This window comes from Ochotona curzoniae, unplaced genomic scaffold, assembly GCF_017591425.1.
Source record: "Ochotona curzoniae isolate NIBS_2020 unplaced genomic scaffold, NIBS_Ocur_1.0 scaffold_1852, whole genome shotgun sequence".
Classification (NCBI taxonomy): domain Eukaryota; kingdom Metazoa; phylum Chordata; class Mammalia; order Lagomorpha; family Ochotonidae; genus Ochotona; species Ochotona curzoniae.
In genome coordinates, this window is record NW_024467087.1 from 59,233,824 (window position 1) to 59,258,078 (window position 24,255).

The 24,255-nt window shown below is 39.2% G+C and overlaps 1 protein-coding gene across 1 annotated transcript; it reads right to left on the reverse strand.

The window, feature by feature from the left end:
* Positions 1-12,364: 12,364 nt before the first annotated feature.
* On the reverse strand, positions 12,365-14,520 carry NAP1L2 (nucleosome assembly protein 1 like 2). The gene has a single exon (XM_040999793.1). The coding sequence runs from the start codon at positions 14,518-14,520 to the stop codon at positions 13,150-13,152; it is 1,371 nt and encodes a 456-aa protein (XP_040855727.1). The 3' UTR covers positions 12,365-13,149.
* Positions 14,521-24,255: the final 9,735 nt, after the last annotated feature.

Below are 24,255 nucleotides of genomic sequence, written 5' to 3' on the forward strand. Positions count from 1 at the left end.
GCCCAAAACCCTGGCTTTGGATCAGCTCAAATCTGGCCATTACAATCAACTGAGGAGTGAATCAACCAATGGAAGATCTTCCTCTCTGTCTGTCCTTCTCTCTGTATATCTGACTTTGCAATAAAAATAAACGAATCTTTAAAATAATGACATAAATGTAAGAGTTTAAAAATTGTAGGGCCCGGCGATGTGACCTAGCAGTTAAAGTCCTCACCTTGGGTGCCCCAGGATCCCATATGGACACCGGTTCTAGTCCCGGCAGCTCCACTTCCATCCAGCTCCACGCTTGTGGCCTGGGAAGGCAGTCCAGGACAGCCCAGGGCCTTGGGACCCTGCACCCGTGTGGGATACCTGGAAAAAGTTCCTGGCTCCTGGCTTCGGATAGGCATAGCATCGGCCGTTGTGGCTCACTTGGGGAGTGAATCATGGGACGGAAGATATTTCTCTCTGTCTCTCCTCCTCTCTGTATAGCTGACTTTCCAATAAATAAATAAATATTTAAAAAAAAAAGAGTTTAAAAATTGTAAAAATCCTAGGGAAAGATATAGGAGTTAGTCATCATAATTTTGGATTTGACAAAGGCTTTTTAACTATTAACACTGCTGTAACAAGCAAGAAAGTTGAAAAATGCATACCATTTAATTAAAATTAAACACTTTTTGACCTAGCACAGTGATTTAGCTAGCTAATTCTCCTCCTTCAAGTGCTGGTATCCCACATGAGCTTCAGTTTGTGTCCTGGCTGCTCCACTTCCCATTCAGTTCCTTGTTTGTGGCCTGGGAAAGCATTACAGGATGGCCTGAGGTCTTGGGATCCTACACCCTCATAGAAGACTCAGAAGAGGCTCCTGGCTCCTGGTTTTGGATCAGCTCAGCTCTGGGCATGTGGCCACTTTGAGAGTGAATCAGTGGATGGAAGATCTTCCTTTCTGTATGTCAGACTTTGCAATAAAAACAAACAAATCTTCAAAGAAATAAATTTTATTTTATTTTTTTACACCCCTCCTAAAACTGTGCTGCACCTTAACTGTTAACTTATGCCTTGTTAGAGTTATAACCCAGTTTAGACTATCCTAAAATCTGCCAAGTTCAGCAAAATTATGCTCCAACACTATAAACTGCTAAATACTAAAATGAAAATAGACATGAGACAGCTGAATAGTACCCATTGTAAGGTGTGTAGCAGCTGATTCTGTATATAAACTAAAATTTGAAATGTCAATAAAGTAGTCACAGGATGTGGTTAAGAACTTGCATTTTTTTAAAACATATTTGTTACTCAATACCATGTCAATTAATTCCATAATGTTGTAAATGTCATTGATGTAGTGTTGTGGCTTTAAAAGTGATCGGGATGATATTCTGCCAGCTCTGCCTTCAGACCAGAGTTGGTCTCCCCAAGAAACTTTTGAATTTATCTGGATATTAAGATGCTGGACTCCATGTTTGGTATACTCTTGCAATGAAAGAATCTTGACTGAACTTGAACTGCAATACAGCAACAAGGTGGAGGAATCCACCATGCAGGGAGAGTACAGGGAAGGGTTGGGGGAATCCCAGAGCCTATGAAACTGTGTCACATAATGCAATGTAATTAATAAAATATATGTATTAAAAATAAATGAATAAAATTTAAAACGCAGTGTAACATCTAACAAAGAATGCCTTTCACGGATTATTTAATAGATTGACCATGGCTGAGGAAAATCAAGGAGCCTAAAGATACGTTGTTGATGGAAACTTCCTAAAGCAAGAAACAGTCTAATGAGAAATGGTATATATATATATATATATATATATATATACAAGACTTTTGTGACAATTAGAAAAGGGTAGCATCCATACCATAAGAATTAAAGAACAAGGAAAAAATTATTTGAGGGCATAATGTTATTATATTCCAAATTTTTACTATATTCTGATGTTAATAAAAGGCACCACATGTTAAATTTGAATTGCTAAAGGTGGAAATGACCGTAGTTTTGTTTTGTTGTTGTTTATAGTTCTTGCCTATATTCCCACTGAGCTAGAATATTTTTACTTTTTTATTTGTTAAACTATTTAGTAGAGTAGTAAATTCTTGAATACAGTATGTATTAAAATTTTGTGATTGTAAAAAATAGAAAAGAAAGAGAAAAAATGGAAGGAAGGGAGGAAGAAAAGGGAATATCATTATGTTAGAAATGTATCTATGAAATACAATGAATCTACTTTCTTTGTTATTACAACTGCATCAACACAAACTAAAACTAAAAACTCTATACTTAGACACATAATATTCCAAATGCAGAAAATAAAAAATAAAGATGAATTTTTTTTAAAGATTTAGTTTATTTTCATCGGAAAGGCAGATTTACAGAAAGAAGGAAAATCAGGCAGATCTTCCTTCCACTGGTTCACTCCCAAGTGGCCACAATGGCCAGAACTGAGCCCATCTAAAGCCAGGAGCCAGGAACTTCTTCCAGGTCCCCCACGTGGGGGACATGGGAGCAGGGTCCCAAGGCTTTGGCCCATTCTCTACTGCTTTCCCAGGCTGTAAGCAGCGAGCAGGATGAGAAGTGAAGTAGCTGGAACCTGAACCAACAACCATATGGAATCGCAACACATGCCAGGCAAAAATTTAGCCACCAGCCATTGTGCTGGGCCTGGGATGGAATCTTGAAATGAATCAGAGAAAAACTCATTACATAAAGGAGAATAAGAGCAAAAATTAAATTGGAGTCCTCCTCAGAAAGTGCAAACAAGAAGAAAGTGAAATGAAATACTAAAATTGTTAAAAGAGAAAAATAAGGCACCAAAACACCACCTACTGAAATTTTCTATTAATCGAAATTATCTTTGTTATTATCCTTATTGAGACAGAAATAAAAGCTTTCTAAGGCAAACAGAAATTGAGGGAATTTGTCATCATTAGGCCTCCCTTACGGAATCTAGAATATATTTGTTAGACAGTGAAAAAATACATAGGTCAGAAAATTAGACATGTGTAAACAAAGCATGCTAGATAAGTAACAAATCAAGGACAAACAAGAACTTTTATTTTTATTATTCAAATTCTACATCTCAGATTTTTTATCTGAAAAATAGAGATAGGCACCCTATGCCAACTTAATGAACACAAAATGCTGAAAAGATCTAAAAATACCATGTTCATTTATAGCAAGTATGCATATTTAAGGCATAAACATGAAATGAAAATGTCTCAGATTGGCTAATGTGGATCTTGGCAAAGAAAAAAAATTGGGTTCCTCTAAGCCATGAAATAAAATGTAATTTGTGCGATAACAAATTCATCATAAATCATACATCTTTCCCTTATCCATTGGATTAATTGCAGATGATATTTTGAACAACAAAGATTATTGTCTAAATATGATTTGTAGTTCTATAATAAAGCATGTGTATATAGATACAGCTGCAAGCATGTATCTGCACACACACAAAATAATTGTTACCTCCATTCGCCTTAAGAACTGATGGAGAAATGGTAAAGCACTGACTGAAATTGGTTCCTCGTATTGGGAATCTTTGTATTTCCCTGAACGCTGATCATTCATTCTTGCATGTGTGTGTTTGTATGCACATACATGTGCACTAGGTAATTAGTCTTCCCAAATAAGACTAATTGGGATTTTTTTTTTTAAAGATTTATTTTTTTATTATTTTTTCATTGGAAAGGCAGATATACAGAGAGGAGAGACAGAGAGGAAGATCTTCCGTCCGATGATTCACTCCCCAAGTGAGCGCAACGGGCCGATACTATGCCGATCCGAAGCCAGGAGCCTCTTCCGGGTCTCCCACGCGGGTGCAGGTTCCCAAAGCTTTGGGCCGTCCTCTGCTGCTTTCCCAGGCCACAGGCAGGGAGCTGGAAGGGAAGCGGGGCTGCCGGGATTAGAACCGGCTTCCATATGGGATCCCGGGCGGCAAGGTGAGGACCTTTAACCACTTGCGCCACCGCGCCGGGCCCTAATTGGGATTTTATTTTAGAAAGATTTATTTATTTTTATTGGAAAGGCAGATTTACACAGAGAGACAGAAAGATCTTCCACTTGCTAGTTCATTCCCCAAGTGGCCACAACAGCCAGACTGAGCCAATTTGACACCAGGAGCTTCTTCCAGGTGCCCCTCATGGGTGCAGGGTCCCAAGGCTTTGGGCCATTCTCTACTACTGCTCCCAGGCAACAAGCAGGGAGCTGGATAGGAACTGGAGCAGCTGGGACATGAATTGTTACCCGTATGAGATCCCAGAGCCTGCAAGGCAAAGATTTATCTACTGGGCTATTGCTCTGTGCCTGGGATTTTTTTTTTTTTTATGGCTAAGTGATACACTCAATTATAATGCAGAACATTTTACACAGGCTTAAAATAATATAAGGTATCTGTGTCATAGAGGTTGTAAACCACAACAAAATAATTAGCATGGTACTTATTCCTTCTTCAAGGAACATTTAAACTAGTGTTGATATGGAGGCTAAGTACTCAGAAGCTTTCAGACTGTAACACCCCTTTATCTGCACGTTTTTATATTTGTGTACATGCGTGGATTTATGCACACCTGAGTGTACCTATCCCAGGTCCAGGGTGCCACCATAATTCATTAACTAAGAGTATGCATTTCACTGGAAGTTTACATTTGAATTTCCCAAAAACTGAGCCAAAACTCCCCTACATTTCTATTTCCAGGACTGTCCCTTTGCCATCCAGTTAAGTTTTGTCTTCCCTGGTGTCTCTCAGAGCAATGCTATCCAAACCATTACCCTCTGTCTATACTTTCACCTATTCTTGCTTGCACTCTGGGTTGCTGGCACCAGCAGAAATGAGCATCTTGGCTTCCATGTGGGAGTTATTCCTCACTCCTAGCCTTCTGTGAAGTTGCCAATACACCCAACTCCTGTATGCCTCTGCTGGGAGTGTCTTTCTTTTCCTTGGCCACGGACCACATATACCCTTACATATACAGAATCATTTCATAAACAACTTGGGTCTCATTTGTTTTGTACATTGCATAAGTATGTACCTTTTGACACAGACTCAATGTGCTCTCTGAGACTTAAACTAGCATGAGCCGGGCACGGCAGCGTGGCCTAGCAGCTAAAGTCCTCGCCTTGAACGCTCCGGGATCCCATATGGGTGCCGGTTCTAATCCCAGCAGCTCCACTTCCCATCCAGCTCCCTGCTTGGGTCCTGGGAAAGCAGTCAAAGATGACCCAAAGCTTTGGGACCCTGCACCTGTGTGGAAGACCCAGAAGAGGTTCCTGGTTCCCGGTTCCCGGTTCCCGGTTCCCGGCTTCAGATTGGCGCAGCACTGGCTGTTGCGGTCACTTGTGGAGTAAATCATTGGACAGAAGATCTTCCTCTCTCTCCTCCTCTCTGTATATCTGATTTTCCAATAAATAAATAAATCTAACCCCCCCAAAAAAAAATAAACTAGGATGAACGGGCCTGCCTGTGTGACTCTTCAACTTCTACCGATTTCCAAAGTGTGCACACACATGCTCAGGGAGAAAATTGTACAAGGACTGAGTCCTGTAGGACAGAGACTGATTCCCGTCACATACTCCTATCCTAATTTATGGATCATTCCTTGAGCAAGATTGTGAAAATGCAGAAATGTGAGAGCCTACTGATTGGAGAAAGGAGAATAACCGCTGATTATGTGACTTCTAGGGCTTTTTATTGTCTTAAACTGGGACTAGATCAATAAATAATTACTAGTGAGATTTTTGAAACGATAAATAATGTTTCACTGTAGACATTTTTACTTAGCCATATTAATAACAAATAATTCAACAAAAGTGAATTTTATAGACATATTCTGTATGAAGTTATTCTTCATAATATTTTTTGCTTTAAAATATGTATATCTGTGTGATACCTGTAAAGTCAAGTCTATTATGCAGTTATGGATGATACGTAACTACTTTTATTCCATATTCTATTTTTCTCTTGTTATCAAATTTTTTAATGAGTATCATGAAAAATTCATTGATCGGGCAAGCTGCATGTCCCGAAGTCCTCGCCTTGAACGCCCCAGGATCCCATATGGGTGCCAGATCTAATCCCGGCAGCTCCACGCTTGTGGCCTGGGAAAGCAGTCGAGGACGGCCCAAAGCTTTGGGACCCTGCACCCGCGTGGGAGACCCAGAAGAAGTTCCTGGCTCCTGGCTTGGGATTGGCATAGCATCGGCCGTTGTGCTCACTTGGGGAGTGAATGATCGGACAGAAGATCTTCCTCTCTGTCTCTCCTCCTCTCTGTATATCTGACTTTCCAATAAATAAATAAATCTTTAAAAAAAAGAGAAATTCATTGATCAGTGAATAAATGGTAATGAGCTTAATTTGCACAAATAAAAGACTCATGAATGTACTTGGTGATGAGGAAACACTAGCATAGTCACTACATTCTCCTTTTCATTAGGCAGATTTATCAGAAACATATGGACTGCTGCTTAGCCTACCACATAGCTTTTACTAATGCCTGCAGAAATATTGGTAGATCTATTTAAGTGCAAATTATGTAGTTTCCCTTTTGTATATATTAGAAATAATTTAGGGATATAATGATTAATGATTTGATAAGAATTCACTTTATGCCAGTTTTGATGATTTGTACAGATATAAACTCAATGCAAATAATATAGACACATCTACATAGCATTCTCTGCCATGGATAATTATAAGAACTTTGTACAAACTAACTGCTTCTTTATAATACTTTCGTGGAGGTAGATGTGCAATTATTACTACAGCTTCAAAGATATGAAAACTGAGATATGTAAAGTAATGTGAAAAAGTTATCCAGCTAGTAAGTAACAGCTTTGGGATTTGAATCCAGACAGCCTGACCTAAAAGACTAACCCCTCTACTTCATTAAAAACCATACTAGGGCCTGATGCGGTAGCTTAGTGGCTATGGTCATCAACTTGCATGTCCCGGGATCCCATATGGGCGTCGGTTCTAATCCTGGCAGCCTCACTTCTCTTTCAGCTCCTTGCTTGTGGCATGGGAAAGCAATCGAGGATGACACAAAAGCTTGGGACACCTGCACCCTCGTGGGAGACATGGAAGAGGTTCTGGCCTCCTGGCTTTGGATCGGTGCAGTTCTGGCTGTTGCTGTTAATTGTGGAGTAAATCATTGGATGCAAGATCTTCCTCTCTGTCTCTCCTCCTCTCTGTATATCTGACTTTCCAGTAAAAAAAAAATAAATCTTTTAAAAGATTTATAAAAAGACTAAACATGATAATTTATACTGTGGATTATTATATATCCAAAACCTGAATTTTATTATCTAATATTAATATAATCTTACAATTATTGTGTAATTATAATAATTCAGAAATAATATGTTATTATATAATATTTATTATATTGTTATATTTTGTATATTCCCTAGAAATACCAAATTTCCGACAAGGTTTAGCAGCAATCTCAACCCATTTTGGATCATATGAGTGATACATTTTAAAAAATAAATATAATAAGAATTAGATAAAGTTTCATTTTTGTCACACTTGAATACTACACCATAGTACAGGCTCATCTGGAAGTGGCTTGGAGCTGCTGGCTGACCCTCAAGCACTAAAGGACCTTTATATTCCTCTAAACTCAAACTGAATGAATCCCCATCACCATAAGCTAGCAGAGAGATGAGATCTTTAAGTTGTTTCGCTAAGAAGAAGTGAAAGAGAAAAAAATAAAAGGGAGATCTTAAAAATCAGAAAGCTAGCCTGGCATTTACAGCTAGGCACGATTGTTCTATTGGATGTAAACCATTTCACAGACTCAAAAACCTCAAAGAGAGGTACTCTAGGGCTATGATAAAATGAGACGAATCAAGGCCACTCAATTTTGTCTAAGAAGATAAAACGAAAGTCAGTGTAGCACCCATCAAAAAGTAAGCATACACTACCCAAGCTCAAATGAGTGCCTACAAATTCTTTATCAACTACTTCTTTACCTTTGTTCTAGTCTTACCTCCCTTTGGATCAGATTTATTTAGATATCAATCGTAAAAGTATTTCTATCTTTTATCAACATCCAATCTGAAGTAAGCATCCAATTTCTATATTCTCTTCAACAAATCACACTCTTCAAAGCCCAATCCTATAATATAGTCAATGTTTTTAATTTAGAAAATTGCTTTTAATTGATTCATTATAAATTCAATATAATTTATAGATACAATTCTAAGAACATGGTGATATTTCCTGATTTCCTCCCTTCTCTTTCCCCTTTTTTTTCTGTATTTTTTAGTTTTTGAGATAATGGTTAAAAAGGGCTAAGTTTTTTTGTCGTTGTTGGTGATTTTTGTTTTTTGTTTTGTATTGGAGGAATTGTAAAGGAATCAGGAATTTAACAGTGATTAATAATAATTGTGGCTGGCATGGTGTAGGGAGTAAAGCCACAATCTGTGACACTGGCATCGTATGTGGGTGCCCATTCAAATTCTAGCTGTTCTGCTTCTGATCCAGCTCCGTGCTACTGGCCTAGGAAAGCAGTGAAAGTTGTCCCAAGTTCTTGGGCACCTGAAACCCAAGTAGGAGACCCAGAAGAAGTTCCTGGCTGGTTTCTGGCTTCAGTTTAGCCCAGCCCTGACTATTGCAGCTTATTCGGGAAATAAATTAGTGAGTGAAAGTTGTCTTCCACCTGCCTTCACTGCTCTGTAACCCTATGCTTCAAGTGAATCAAATAAATCTTATAAAAATGATTAATGGAAGGATGCAGCACTGTAGTACAGTAGATCAAGCTGTCTGTTGCAATTCCAGGATCCCATGTTGGAGCACTGGTTTGAAATTAGGTTGCTCCACTTCTTTTTTTTTTTTAAAGATTTATTTTTATTATTTTTTTATTGGAAAGGCAGATATACAGAGAGGAGAGACAGAGAGGAAGATCTTCCTTCCGATGATTCACTCCCCAAGTGAGCGCAATGGCCGATGCTATGCCAATCCCAAGCCAGGAGCCAGGAGCCTCTTCTGGGTCTCCCACGCGGGTGCAGGGTCCCAAAGCTCTGGGCCGTCCTCGACTGCCGTCCCGGGCCACAGGCAGGGAGCTGGAAGGGAAGTAGGGCTGCCGGGATTAGAACCGGCGCCCATATGGGATCCTCGGGCGTGCAAGGCGAGGACTTTAACCACTTGCGCCACCCTGCTAGGCCCAGGTTGCTCCACTTCTGATCCAGTTCCCTATTAAGATGCCAGAGGAAGCAGTGGATGCTAGTCCAACTAATTTTTTTCTACCTAAGTAGGAGACCTGGGTGGAGATCCTGGCTCCTGGCTTAGATCTGGTCCAATCACAGTCATGGAAACCACTGAAGGAAAACCTGAAGATGAAGATCTTTCTTTCCACCTTTCAAGTAAATAAGTAAATCTTTCCAAAGAAGTTATGGGGGTGGGGCAAAAGGTAGAGAATTCTGTATCAGATACTCCAAAAAAAATCATAGAAAAAGCCAAATATGAAAATACTATACATGAACTCCAAACTGTTTTTGCACAAAAGTAACTGAATCTTTTAATTCAATTTTTCATACTTTTGGGGGTACCCTTCTATTTGCCAGATGTACATTTGAAATATCTGCTGTTTAGGTTCGTTTATAACAGTAAGTCATCATATAATTTGTCAACTGTTTCAACATAAGAAGAAAGGAAATAGATATTTATTAGCTTCCCTGAGAGAAAGAGGTAACATTTTAGGAGGACTGTCCAAATAGGAAGAGGAAAGGACGTATGTGGTATTTTTCTCACCAGTTGATAGTTGATAGAAGAGACAAAATAAGAAAATCAGCAGTTTTACAGGCTGATCTCTGTGGCTCAAATTTAGAAGGAAGAAGCACATTAAAAAATGGAAGAAAAGGGCCCGGTGCAGTGGCCTAGTGGCTAAAGTCCCCACCTTGAACGAATTTGCATCCCATGTGGGTGCTGGTTCTAATCCCTGCAGCCCCGCTTCCCATCCATCTCCCTGCTTGTGACATGGGAAAGCAGTTGAAGATGACCTTGGGACCCTGCACTTGTGTGGGAGACCCGGAAGAGGCTCCTGGCTCCTGGCTCCTGGCTTCAGATTGGCGCAGCTCTGGACGTTGCAGTCACTTGGGGAGTGAATCATTGGACAGAAGGTCTTCTTCTCTGTCTCTCCCCTCTCTGTATATCTGACTTTGCAATAAAAAAATAAATATTTTTTAATGGAAGAATAAATTAGAAATAGAGGAGCTTTTGTTTTATACTTCTGTGAGATCACATTACAAACACTTGAAGTGAAACTGCCAGCAATGAGAAATTTTTCCTTATGGCTCTCAGCTCCCATGTGACATGGAGGGGATCGAGAAAATCCCTGTATATCACTCTCCTTCCACCGATTCGTGTCATTAATGTAAGTCCCTATACATCCAGATGACATTGTGGAAGAGTAGTTAAGAATCATGAAGTACAGACAAATACACAGGATCTTGTTAAAGTGCTAACATTGTTAAATAGCAATACAATTATCAAAATGATTAAAATTGATGTTTTTGCTTTCCTGCAATCCTGTGTAATCAAAACAGATTTAGAATTGAACAATAAAAAGACACATTTTCTTTGTATCTCTTGGGTTAGTGTTAATAATTGGCACTAATTTATTAATACAATAATTTTCATAAAATGAAAGATATTATCTTTATTAATTATTTTATTTTTGATGGTGTTCACATAGTAGAGGAGGATGCATGCTCATGTGAACCACTGAATCTTGTGGGGAGGGACAAGGAATGGGAGGAAGTGGATGACACAGCTATTTCCAATCTCCTTTTCATTACTTCCTGTATCTGGGGAAAGTGAGGAAAAGGCATGCCACTGTATCAGTTCCCAGGGATGGGGGATAGTCATCCAATGCAACCCCTGGGTCCCCGAGGTGGAGCATGTTCCGAGGGTACTGTTAAGTGGTTTCGATAGTTCTGAGATGCTATTGATTTCATTGCTCCAAGGATGAGGAAAGCCTTCCAATGTCCATTGTCTGACATAGCCCACCTCAGAGTCTCCACTTGCCCAGACACTTGCATGGTCAGGAGAGCTGTCCAATTTGTTCTGCCCTCTATGGAACTAGACGTCCTCTGCAGGCATAAATGAACTGGCTGTCATGTACTCCAGTGCATCTGGGCATACTGCACACTGCACAGGCTTCCACAACCCTGGAGACCCAGTTCTGACACATGCACTCTGTGGCCAAACCACAGATCCTGTGATTTTTCCTCGTGGTTGGAGTTTTAAGTTCAGTGGTCCAGTTGGTGGGGGAAGATCCCCAAAGGAACCTCAGCATGACCCCAGATCTGACTCCTGTGTGTGCCAGCAAGTGAGGGGTCCAGCTCAGTCATCATTCACATCAGCCTGCACACACACACACACACACACACACACACACGCGGTTGCAATTGCTGGGTTAGTTCTGTACCCAGCAACATCTCATACACAATCCAGTGGATGCTGCAGTCCAGCCGAACCCTGCCTGCCATGCACTCAGCCTTCAGGTACACCAGCGGGAACTGCTTCCTAGTTAGAGTGACCCCCAATAATCCCTAACAGGCCCACCCCTAGCCTTGGTTCCCATGCATACTGGTATGTACAGTGTACTGGGACAGCCTGTCCTGCATCCCATTATGCTCTCATCTCATACATGCCAATGGCTGCTGGAGCCTAGTTCAGCCCAACTGACTCCACTATCCAATCCACACTCATGCTGACAGGTGCTACCACCTCTCCAGTCAGGCCCACCCCCATTCTTGATTCTCATGCACACTGGTGGGAGCTGAAGCCCATCAGAAGGGAGCCCACAATTTCCTTAGTAGGCCTACTCCCAGCCCCGGATTTTGCACTTTCCAGGTGATACTACAGTCTAGCCTAGCCTGATAGCACCCAACCCTCCACCCCCTGCCCCCCCACCTGGTACTTGCCAGCTGATGCTGCAGAAAGGCCCAACCAGCCTGTACTTACCTTGGCTCATGTATGCACCACTGGATATGGTTACTTACTCCAGCATGACTCTTCTCCCCAGCCCAGCTCACACACAGACCAATTTGATTTTTGGACCTGTACAGTCTGGTCTGCTCCAAGTACCAGCTCTCATGCTCACCAATATGAGCAGTGGCTCAGCATGGGTGGGTTCATACCTGTTGTCTCCCCAGCCCCCCTCCCCATCTTCTGTGTGTTGTTGGATGCATGTCTCGGTCTTTTTTTTTTTTTTTTTACTTTTATAAAACAATAATAATAAAAAACAATTCTTTATCTTTAGGGAAATGGGCATATGGATTTTGGTTTAGATAATATATTTGCTTGGTATTTCCAAATGAATTCCAACAGATATACTATTTTTATAGTGAGAAAGTAAAAAAGCAATGTTTGAATGAAACACTTTGAATTATTTATTCATTTTATTTTTCAGTGAAATAACATGAATTATTTTCTCGTTGATCACTTTCAATAATTATTCAATAAGCTACAAGAGAACTATACACTATAAGCATGTATACAACTACACAGAATATGTGCAAACTTTTAAAAATACAGTGTTAACACTTCACTGATAAACAACAACTCCAAATAAGTTTTATTATTTATCACAGCCACATAAAATACAAGAGCTTATAAACAAGCTGTTACTAACAATGTGGTTTTGCCTGAAAATCTTAATTATATGCAGGCCTCTTAAGCATTCAGGTTTTAAATTCTACTGCATTTCTTTTGCAAAACGAAGCAGGCATAACAAAATTAAACCAGCTAGTCAAAAGGTTAAGAAAAGAAAAACACAAAAATCAACAAGGCAAAACATCTGGGTTGGTTCCCAAGTTTTTCTTTCCAAACAAATAAAATATTGGTTTCATTTAGCATATCCAGTACATTCAGTCTCAGATCAATAGTTACACAATAAAAGAAATAAACTACACAATACTATTTTAATTTTCTAAATAATTTACCACAGTGTACATATCTGAAAGTGTTTTACTGCTAAAGTGCATGATCAAATTAATTAATATTTGAACCTCTCTTGTATTTCTGAGACATTTTAACTGACACTACAAGAAAAATACAGAACACAAGACAATAATCAACTTCTTGTATTTTGAGTGACAAGATCTAGGGCAGTAAACGTCAGGACCTGCTTTAGCAATCAGCATCTCCTCTTTTGCTTCTAGCGATCAATGTCTTCTACCAATGCCTCAAGATTTTTGCAACAGGCTTTAACCTCCTCAATTGCAGCCATCCAATTATCGTAAATAATTTTGTCATAAATTGCATCATTAACTTCCCTAATCACTCCCTCCTGCTGAGATTCAAGCGCATCACCTGAGAAAAACAATACTGATCTTGGTATTATATAAGTACGCAAATTGTGACCAAGTAAAAAATCATCAGTTCCATCTCCATTTAAGTTCAGACCATGAGGAGAGAAGAAATTGAAGAATGAATCTTTGGGGAAATCTTCCGTCACGGTTCGGATTGTTCCCCATATCCGATGCTTCTGTTTCTTCTTGACGGTTCTCAAAGTGACATTTTTTCCTTCGTTCCAGTCTATCTCGCAGCCTGTGGAATATTCAATTGCAGTTCCCCTATAGGGATGGGGATCATAATATGACAGCTTTGATTTGAGCACATAAGTCTTCGTCAACAGCTCATTTTTGAAATACTCGTTGGGTTTGAAGTGAAATTCTAGTGTGAAACTGAGAGGCTCTCCAGGCTCTGAAAGCCTCACTTTAATATCTGTTAGCAGCTTCAGAATAGGCTCATCATACTTCTTAATAAGAGGAGTGAGTGTGTCAACATTTTTTAAAACAGTCAGCCAAAAATCAGGAATTCCCTTGGGATCCTCTTCTTTATTCTCTTCTCCTCCTCCGATAGCCTCAGTCTCCTCTTCTTCCTCCTCCTCTTCTTCAATCGCATAATCATAATAATAGTCCTCATAGCCATCATCCTCATCCACGTATTCATGCACCACACTGTCCTCATTACCATACATTTCTTCCTCATCGTCCATTTCCTCATCATCATAGTCCTCAGGGTCTAATTTATATTCACATTCTTCTTCCGTGGGTTCATAGATTGCATTGATGATCTGACGCCTTTTTTCCAGTAAAGGCTGATACATTTCAGCAAACTTTCTTTCAATGTCATGAAATTCCCTAAGGAATTTAGATTCTAAATTGGCCGCTCTGGTTTGAAGCTTTTTGAGGGCTAACACGCGATACTTAACTTTCACAGGCAAGCTTTCCACAAAGTCCGTATCTAAAAGGTAACCAATCAGTCCTTTTGGACGATCTGCTTCTGCCTCCTCCTTAGTAGCTGCACCTTTCTCTTCATCTTCCCCTGACCCAGCAGCTGCATCTTCACCTTTTGCCGCTTCCATGAGCCCAGAAGCAGCTTCCACTGACTCCCCATCTCCAGGCCCCGCCACGGCTTCTTCACCGGGCTCCTGAGGCTCCCCAGGTCCCTCCATCATGATTTTATTATCAACCTCTGCTTGGTTAGATTCTGATGGCTCCTTGTGGTCGGCTGACTCGGCCATTTTTCAAAGCACTACACACACCCAAGGTGGCTACTACCCAGGATGAGAGCTGATCTCCACAGGAAAACGACTCACCGAAAAGTCAAAACGACGGTGGCTGGGGCACAGGCGGAACGAGGAAAGGCGGCTGGAATGTGGCAGCGGCTCGGGACACTGCTGAGTGGATGCAAGACGGCGCTGAGACTGAGAGCCGGACCTAAGCAGCAGCGGTGCAGTGGGAGGCGAGGCTGGGGTGCTCGGCCCTGAAAGAGCGAGCTGGAGACTGCAGAGAGCCGCAGTGGGCAAACCACCTCCGAAAGCAGCTGCTGCAGCAAAGGGGGAAAAAAAGCCAGTGCCGCAATGTGATTACGCAGTTGTCTCTTGGCTGAATTTTCTTGGCTCAAGTAGCTGACTGCGTCACTCCCTTCCCGCCCACAACTCTGTTCTCGTCTCATTTGCTGAGCTGTGTGATTGACAAACCCTAAGCCAATGCATTTCTAGATTTAGAAATTATCCAACTTTGTTCACCTTTACAGACAGGTTCTGGAATATGGCTGATTCATGCACCCCCTCCAGGCCATCCTTCACCCCCTCCCCTCGCCACACACCCACGCATACACATTTCTTCCTGGAGCTTTCTAGAATCTCTCCCCCCACCCCCAAATTATTATTAGTGTAGTTATTTAGCTTTCAACTAATGTTATTATTATATTTTTAATTCCAAAAAAGCTAAGGCAAAAATCGTAACTACAGTGTTGGAGAATTAAAAGAAAAGCACCAACCCATTTTAAAGGGATCGTTTTGATTTCAGTCCCTCTGAGGAAGGGATAGTTGGGGAGCGGAAGAAATTAAGAAGAGATGCTAGAAACGTTTTAACATACTTAACATTTAAAAAATTAACAAAGTTAACATGAATGACACCAATTGTCTTTAACGGCATTTGAATAATGTGATTGTCAGTAATTTAAATATTTTGTATTCCCCGTGTCTGTATTTTTCCACCAGCTCCATTATTTTAGATGAGAAAATTCTCATAACATTTCCTCTTAGGCGGGGAGAGGTGAAATGGAGATGAGCATGAAGGAGAGCCCCTGATGAAGAGCCAGTGTGGCCCATTCAATCCCATGAGCAATGAAAATGACAGTAAACCAGTTCTAACTAACCTCACTAACCTCAGCACTAATGATGACTTTCCCCGACTTCTTTCTTCATTCTGGTTCTTTAAAAAGCCGTTGGAGAATTTTATTAAGGAAAGCCAAAACATAAGTTAATGGTCTTAAAAAAATAACATTAGTTCAATAATTTATATAGCTAATTGGGAATAATTCAGATCTGATCACTAAAGAGATGTTTAAATACATGCTAGTGTAATTGCTAGGATAGAACATTATGCAGTGGTTAAATGTTTTTTCTACATAGAATTCACTGAAGATGCTTATTTTATCAATATTTCCAAAGTTAATAATTTGTTAATTGAAAAATATTTAAGAACTTATTATCTGCTATTTTCCAGGTTTAGAGTATAATTTTATTGTGTGATTATCACAGATATAAGCACTCTGACCTATTATTGCATGTTTATTTCTAGATTCTGCCATTCTATGTATGTATATATATATAATACTTATTTCTGTGTACTGCATACCATAGTTACAGAATTCAGTTGTTTTAATTTTGTTCTGTATTTTATTTTTTCATATTTTACATTTTATTATTATTTTTAATATATATATATTTATTAATTACATTGCATTATATGACACAGTTTCATAGGCTCTGGGATTCCCCCAACCTCTCCCTGTACCCTTCCCCCACGGCAGATTCATCCACCTTGTTGCTGTATTACATTTCAAATTCAGTCAAGATTCTTTCATTGCAAACATACACCAAACATGGAGTCCAGCATCTTATTATCCAGATAAATTCAACGGTTTCTTGGGGAGACCTTCTCTGATCTGAAGGCAGAGCTGGCAGAATATCATCCCGATCACTTTTAAAGCCACAACATTACATCAATGACATTTACAACATTATGGAATTAATTGACATGGTATTGAGTAACAAATATGTTTTTTTAAAAAAAAGCAAGTTCTTAACCACATCCTGTGACTATTTTATTGACATTTCAATTTTAGTTTATACACAGAATCAGCTGCTATACACCTTAAAATGGCTATAGGGTACTATTCAGCTGTCTCATGTCTATTTTCATTTTAGTATTTAGCAGTTTATACTGTTGAAACATAATTTTGCTGAACTTGGCAGATTTTAGGATAGTCTAAACTGGGTTATAACTCTAACAAGGCATAAGTCAACAGTTAAGGTGCAGCACAGTTTTAGGAGGGGTATGCAGAGAAATCTCCAATGTCCTAGTGGGGATTAACTAATCTTTGTGTCCTACCTAGTAAGGTATATGTGAATCCATGCTGACCATTTCCTGTCTGGTTCTAAGCTTTCCTTGTTGTTCTCTGCCTATCTATTCTAATTTGTGTGTGTGTGTGTGTGTGTGTGTGTGTGTGTGTGTGTGTGTTTGCGGGGGGGGGGGGGTAGGGCTCTGGAGCGACCCTGATGGTCATTGCAAGAGAGAATGGGGATCCAAAGTTGGAACTAAGTAAGGACCAGAGAAAGCTCCTCTCCCTAGTCCCGAAGGAAGTTTACTGTTCTGTTTCTGCGGACCGCTCAGGATTCCTGGCTGTTGTTCGGATGACCTTGTATACTGTGAGGAAGGATTTGGGCTTCTTCCATCCTGTGTGGTAGATCCAAGCGGGGGTGGATGACCTCAGAGTTCTAGGCCTCTGAAGGCACTCCTGTTACCCGTGGTCTCTTTGGCAGTTGGGATGTAGTCCTTGGTGCCTGTACTGATAGTCCTTGGTGAGGAACCGGGAGTCTCCAGGGTTGGGATACAAGCCTCCTCCTGTCCCCCTGCTCCACTCTGGGGACCCCCCTGCTCTGTGCATATGACCTCCTGTTAAGAGGTTGTCAGGGTTGCTCTTGACAGAATTCAATTTTTAAGCCAGTTTGTTAGTTCCATAGTCATGAGTCCCATTTATTTCAATTCTTCTTTTTCTGGTTCTGTAATTGTAATATTTCCTATAGCTTTCTGATGATAAACTATGTACATGCACATTTTAGAAAATTTAGAAAATGAGACTTTGAGAATATAGTAGAAATGACCAGTAATCTCACAAGTCTTTGAGTGTCAGTGTGAACATTTTGGTTCTTTTGTTTTCTAATTGTTTTTTTTTCTTGTATATACTCAAAAGTTTGTGTTTAGGTTTTCAAAATTTAGGCTAAACAAGTTTTTTCACAAACATTTTCTTTTATTAGAATATCTCATTCCTTAAATACTCTTGAATAATGTGATTTTAAAAACTCAGTGTTACTTAAATACATTATAGGTAAACTAAATGGTTAGAAGAACAAAGAGAAAAAAAAATCTTTATTTACTTTTAAGACTGAAGATTTATCAAAGGTATATATATATGGTCGCAGATACCACAAGGGAAATGACATGTTCATTCCATAAAACAGAAAAAGATATAACACCAAAAACTTAAGCAGCAAAGGAAAAAACATATAGTGTACTTCAAAATTAAAATTTCTGCTTAACAAAGGACACTATCAACAGAATTAGAAAGCAACCATGGAATGGAAGAAAATAATTGCAAATCATATATCAGAGAGGAGATTAACATCTTGTATGAACAAATCAATAACCAATAACCAAACAAGCCAAGTTGAAAAATAGGTGGAGGACTTGAACAGATTTTTCCAAAGAGGAATGAGCCATCAATAAAGTCATGAAAAGATATCATAAATTAGGAAAATGCAAATCAAAACTACAATGAGATCCAACTTCATATGTATTAGAAAAACTATGGTAAAAAGCATACAGAAAATACCTAATATTGATAAGGATGTGGGCAATAAGAAGCAGTAGAACATTTCTTCAAAAACAATATTCTACTTGTGATCTCCAACCAATCTTTGTACATCCATGTGAATAAGATGAACATTATTGAAATAACATCCATGAACAGCCTGCATGGAAACATACTTCTCTCTGTTTCCACCTATGAACATAATAATTTCTGCTACACTTCCATTATATCCCTTTAAATACAGAATCAGTCTACATAGTCCACCACGGGGAGAAAAAATAGCGAACCTTTATCCACATGAGGTTAACAAACATGTAACAAATGTATCAATGTAAAAATAACAATATAAGTAAAAATAAAATAAAAACTACCATTCATGAACATTATTCACAATATTCAAAAGTTAGAAACAACCTAAATGTCCATGTTAATGTCTTTAAAAAGTATATGTTTGTGTAAGAGAACATTATTTAATACCAGAAAGACATTTCATTTCATCACATATTACAGCACTGATGAAACCTAAAAAACACTAAGTAAAATATTCCAGACACAAAAGGACAAACGTTGTGTGATTTCACTAAATGAATTTTCTAAAGTGCTAAAAGTCTTAGGCACCTAAAGTAGAATCATGGCAACCAGAAGTTGTGGGCAAGAGAGAAATGGAAGACACTGCTTAATGGGTAGAGTTTCATTTTATAAAAAACTTGAACGCTCTGCAGCTGGATGATGTTAATGAGTCACAACAATGTGAGTATAAATACTCCTGAAGTTCAAACTGTAGTACCGTTAAAATGTTAAATTTTACATTCTACTACATATATTTTGTCATTATAAAAATGCTGAGGGCCATGTGTGGTAGCCTAATGGCTAAAGTCCTCCCCTTGATTGTGCTGGGATCCATATGGGTGCCTGTTCTAATCCTGGTTGCTCTACTTCCCATCCAGCTCCCTGCTTGTGGCCTGGGAAAGCAGTCACGGACAGCCCAAAGCCTTGGGACCCTGCATCCACGTGGGAGACTAGGAAGAGGCTCCTGGCTACAGATCAGCACAGCTCCAGCCATTCTGATTACTTGGGGAGTGAACCATTGGATGGAAGATCTTTCTGTCTAACCTCTCTGTATATCTGACTTTCCAGTAAAAATAAATAAATCTTAAAAAAATGCTGAGAAAAATAAGACATACAAAATATGAGAAATAATCAAGTAGGTGGAATATGTGTATTATGCACAAATATAAATATATAAAAATAAATTATTAATATGTAAAGATTTCATGTTCATCCTTTTGTACTACTGCAGGATTAATTTCAGAAACCCTTGGACATCAAATGTTAAGAATGTTCTAATCCCTTATATTAAATGGCATAATAATGCATATAACCTATGTGTTTCCTCTTATACATTTGAAATTATCTAAGTGAAATTTTCAGCATAGACTATCAAACTTTTTTGTTTCAATTTTCTCATGAATAATCTCTTATTCTTGCCAGGTAGCTCTTTTTGCTGCCAGCCTTGCTTGTGGCTACCTGGCAATATTTCTTAAAGCCCCACTTCTTGCACAAAATCTGACTTTCATGGGTGTTCTTTGCCTTCCATGATGAAGAATTTCCATCTGCAGTTTTTAAAGATTTATTTATTAGAAAGGCAAATCCACAGTGAGAAGGAGACAGAGATCTTCCATCTATTATTGTTTCATGCTCCGCGTGGCCACAATGGCCAGAACTGAGCTGATCTGAAGCCAGGAATCAGGAACATTTTTTTTTTTTTTTGTCTCCCACATGGGTGTAGGGTCTCAAGGGTTTGGGCTATCATCTACTGCTTTACCAGGCCAAAAACAGGGAGCTAGATGGGAAGTACATGAACTGAGGCCCATATGGGATCCTGGTGCTTACAAAGTGAGGATTTAGCCACTGAGCCATTGAACTGGGCCCCATCTGTATTTATTAATATAATTTAACTCTGAAAGTGATCTCAATCCATTTTCACCCAGAGGCTGGGCATGAACTGCAGTTTTACTGGGACCCAGGAATGGCCAGATGATGGCTTGCTCATAATGGCAGGGTGGGTGGGGAGTGGAGGTGAAGGGTGATAAGGGACAATGGATGCAATATTTGTGTTCCATCTCTACAGCCAGTAAGGCAGCCTTGGCTGGAAGTGACTGTTGTCTATCACATTGCTGCTGAAACAGGCTGGGCAAACCTCAAGGAGCAATGGTCAGAGTAAGAAGGAGCCTCAGGAAGGGCCCGGTGTGATAGCATAGTCGTTAAAGAAGAAGCCTCAGGAGAGTAGAGGCAATATGAACATATGTACATGTTAGATGGATAGATCATTTGGTTGCTCTAGGTTATTTTTAAAGTTTTATCTAATTGTGAGGGGTGACTCAAATATAGCTCTGGAGATTGAAGAGATTCTGCTATTTTGGACCTGGTGCCACCTCAGACACCTGCTTTGCTTTCCCATTGCTTGCAAATAAGGTGTTCTTCTGGTTACTCACCAATTTGTTATAACCTTATAAACTCCCCCTGCCTCCCCCAAGCTGTAACCTTATGAAGCCATCCTGACAACTCCACCCACCAAACCCAACTCCACCCACCAAACCCTCACATCCCTTTTCCCTAATTTCCATCCACCTACCAATCTTCTGCGGCTCCAACATTCCTATCCACCAACCCCTCACGGGCCCTGTGATGCCCACTCTTAGCCACAAAAAAGACACAACCCAATGTGTATGTGTCTTCCCATCATGTGCTGCCTCTTCCCCTGCCTGGTCCTCCCCCTGTCCTCCTTCATCTTGCTTTCCCCATCCCTTGCACCCTTTCCTGCTACCATGCCAGATGTCCCATTTCTTCTCTGTCCCCGTGCCTCTGCTCCAAACCCTACCCTGCTGGAATAAAAGACCTCCTCGGTGCCTCGCTGCATCTGGTATTTTAGCTTATTGCAGCAGACTTCCACTGAAGAGAGCTTAGTTGTGTGAAAGGACTCTATCTATCTATCTATCTATCTATCTATCTATCTATCTATCTATCTATCTATCACCTATCGATCATATAGAGTGACAGACAGATGAAAAGACAGAAAATATTTCAAGTACTCCCATCCACTGGTTCACTTTCCAAATGACAAGGGCTGTGTCAGGCTAAAGCTAGAAATCGCAAGCTATCCAAGTCTCCGCCAGGCGTGTCAGGACCCCGTGTTGCTTGGATCACCACCTGATGTCCTCCAGTGTGTATATTATCCAGGATGGAAGCAGAACTGAACTGGAACTTGATCCCAGGTACTCTGAAATGGGATGTGTCATCCCCAGTGGTGGCTTAACCCACTGAGTCTCAATATCCACCCCTATTTTTTTTTTTAAAGAACTTTCATATTGTTTTACATAGTATCTGCACCAATTTGTATTCCCACAAGCAGTGCATACAGGTTTCCTTCTCTGCTTCTTTATGAACATGTGTTTTTCTGTCTTAAATAAAAACAAGTATGAGATAATATCTTGTTGTATTTTGACTTGCATTTCCCTGATGAATAAGGATATTGAATAACATTTTGTATATACTTTGGCTCTCTAAATCCTCTTTAGATATCTATGCAGTTCCCTTGCCCATTGTAATAGAGTGTGTGTTGAGGGTAGGGAGTTTCAGTTGTATGAGTTCTTTACATATTTCGAATATCAACTATTAGATATTATTAAATTTAGAAGTGATTGAGGGTGAGAAAGGGAGGTTAGGGGATAGTCTGATGTACTGCTCCCTGGCAGGAGATAGCCGAGGACCTCATGAGGGAATGGCTGCCGAATATATACAGCACTGGGTTTTTATACATCTTAGGTGTGGGGGATGGGAAAGGCAGCAGCTCCTTGGTTTGGCATGCTTGTGACACGCAGCATGCGGGAATACTCACAATGGTGGGCTGAGACAAGGCCTGAATGGTTCCTGTTGGGCATTCAGACATTCCTGAAGATACAAGGCAAGGATGATCCATTATGGACTCACTCTCACTCTACCTCAGGCCAGCATTCTGTTTTGCCCAACCTAGCAGATTAGAGAGTTTGTAAAAGTTTATTCCAATCCAATGGGTTTTATTGATTGTTCTTTTTCAAAGATGTATCTATTAATTTGAAAAGCTGAGTTACAAAGAAGCTTGGAGTTAAGAACTCCTCCATTTGTGTCTCCCACATGGATGGCATAGGCCCCAAGTACTTGAAATATCTTATACTGCTTTCCCATGCACGTTAACAGGAAGTTAGAGTGAAAGTGGTACAGCTAAGACTCAAATCAGCTCTCGCATGAATGCCAGTATCTCGCATGATCTGTTTGAACTGAGCCACAATATCTGCTCCTTGTAGACTGCTTTAAAGAATGTTCTAGTTTAACACAATTCAACTGTTTTAAATATATATATATATATATTTATTTTTGCCACGTGCTTATCACTTCATTAGGTTCATATCAGTTTGTGTAACTTGAATTTCTTTTTTGTAACTTAGTGTTCTAGCTACCTAAAACTTCCTGTGCTATGTTGAATAGAATTATGAAGTGGCCATTATTACCTTGTTCCTGATCTGGGGGGAAAATGCTTTCAGCCATTTACCATCAGGTATAGTGTTCATGTTGGACTTTCCATATATGAGTTTTAAAAAATTAAAAATTTAATGGAAATGGAGTTAAAATCTGTTTCTGTGTTCCCCCTCCATCAGAAAAAAAGATGACATCCATGCCTATGAAGGATCTTTGAAAAATTTGAAATATATAATGAAAAATCATTTCAAGTATTTCAAAATTTTTTTTACTAAAATAAACTTATTTTTAATTTAATTTCTTTATGCTCAATTTGAAGCACCCTTCTATTTTGAAACAGCTTCCTTTGTTCCTATTTTGCTGAGAGTTTTATAGTGGAAAAATATTAAAATTTGTCAAATACCTTTTCTGTAGCAATTAACACAACTATGTAATATCCGCTCTATATTCCGTTAATGTAGTGAATTACACTGATTGATCATCATATGTCAAACAATCCTTATATTTCAGGAATAAAGCTCACTTGACCATGGATTATCATTCTTTTTACAAGTAGCCACATATGTTGGCTAGGTTTTAGTTAATATTTTTACATGAATAATCACAAGGGATATTAGTTTGAGTTTTCTACTTTTTTGTAGCATTTCAATTCACTTTGAAATCAGGGCAGTGCTGTCCAGATTAAAAGAGTTAAGAAGCATTTCCTCATCTTTGATTCTTTAGCAAATTTGAGAATGGCCAGTGGCAGGTTTTTCTTAAATGTTAGGTAGAATTGACCAGTGAAGCCAGCAACTTTTCCAATATTACTATTTTTGCTTCTATTTCCTTTAATGCCAAAATCATACACAGGGGCCTTCATTGTGTCTCTCAAGCTAGTCTGTGTTCTTTACAGATTACTTTCTAGGCGTCTTAAGTCTACCCTAACTGAGGTTTCAGTAATTCAAGACACGGTGTCAGAGAGAGAAAAATATTTGTTTCTTAAAATACATATCATCTATCATTTTTAACATTTTAAAGGTGTATTTATTTTTATTTGAAAGGCAGATTTACAGAGACAAAGAGAAAGAGAAAGCATATAGATTTACATATTTACTCACACATACATATGCAAAAATCTGCATAAATATTTAAAGGAAAATAAATATTAATATTAATTTATGAAATAATTATCTTTATACACAAACCCGTAAGTTGAAAATATGTCAAAATTAATGTAATATAAAGCTAGATTAATATAAACTAGTGAGTGACATGGCTTTCTAGAGCTTAACTTAGACATGTTGAGAGCAATTACCTTAGCTTACAGTTAGGCAAAATCACCCAATAAAAATCCCATTTTGTAATAAATAAGTCATTGAAT

What these genes read in the sequence shown, in the direction of transcription:
- NAP1L2 (XM_040999793.1), bottom strand. Translation starts at nt 14,520, where the DNA reads ATGGCCGAGTCAGCCGACCACAAGGAGCCATCAGAATCTAACCAAGCA.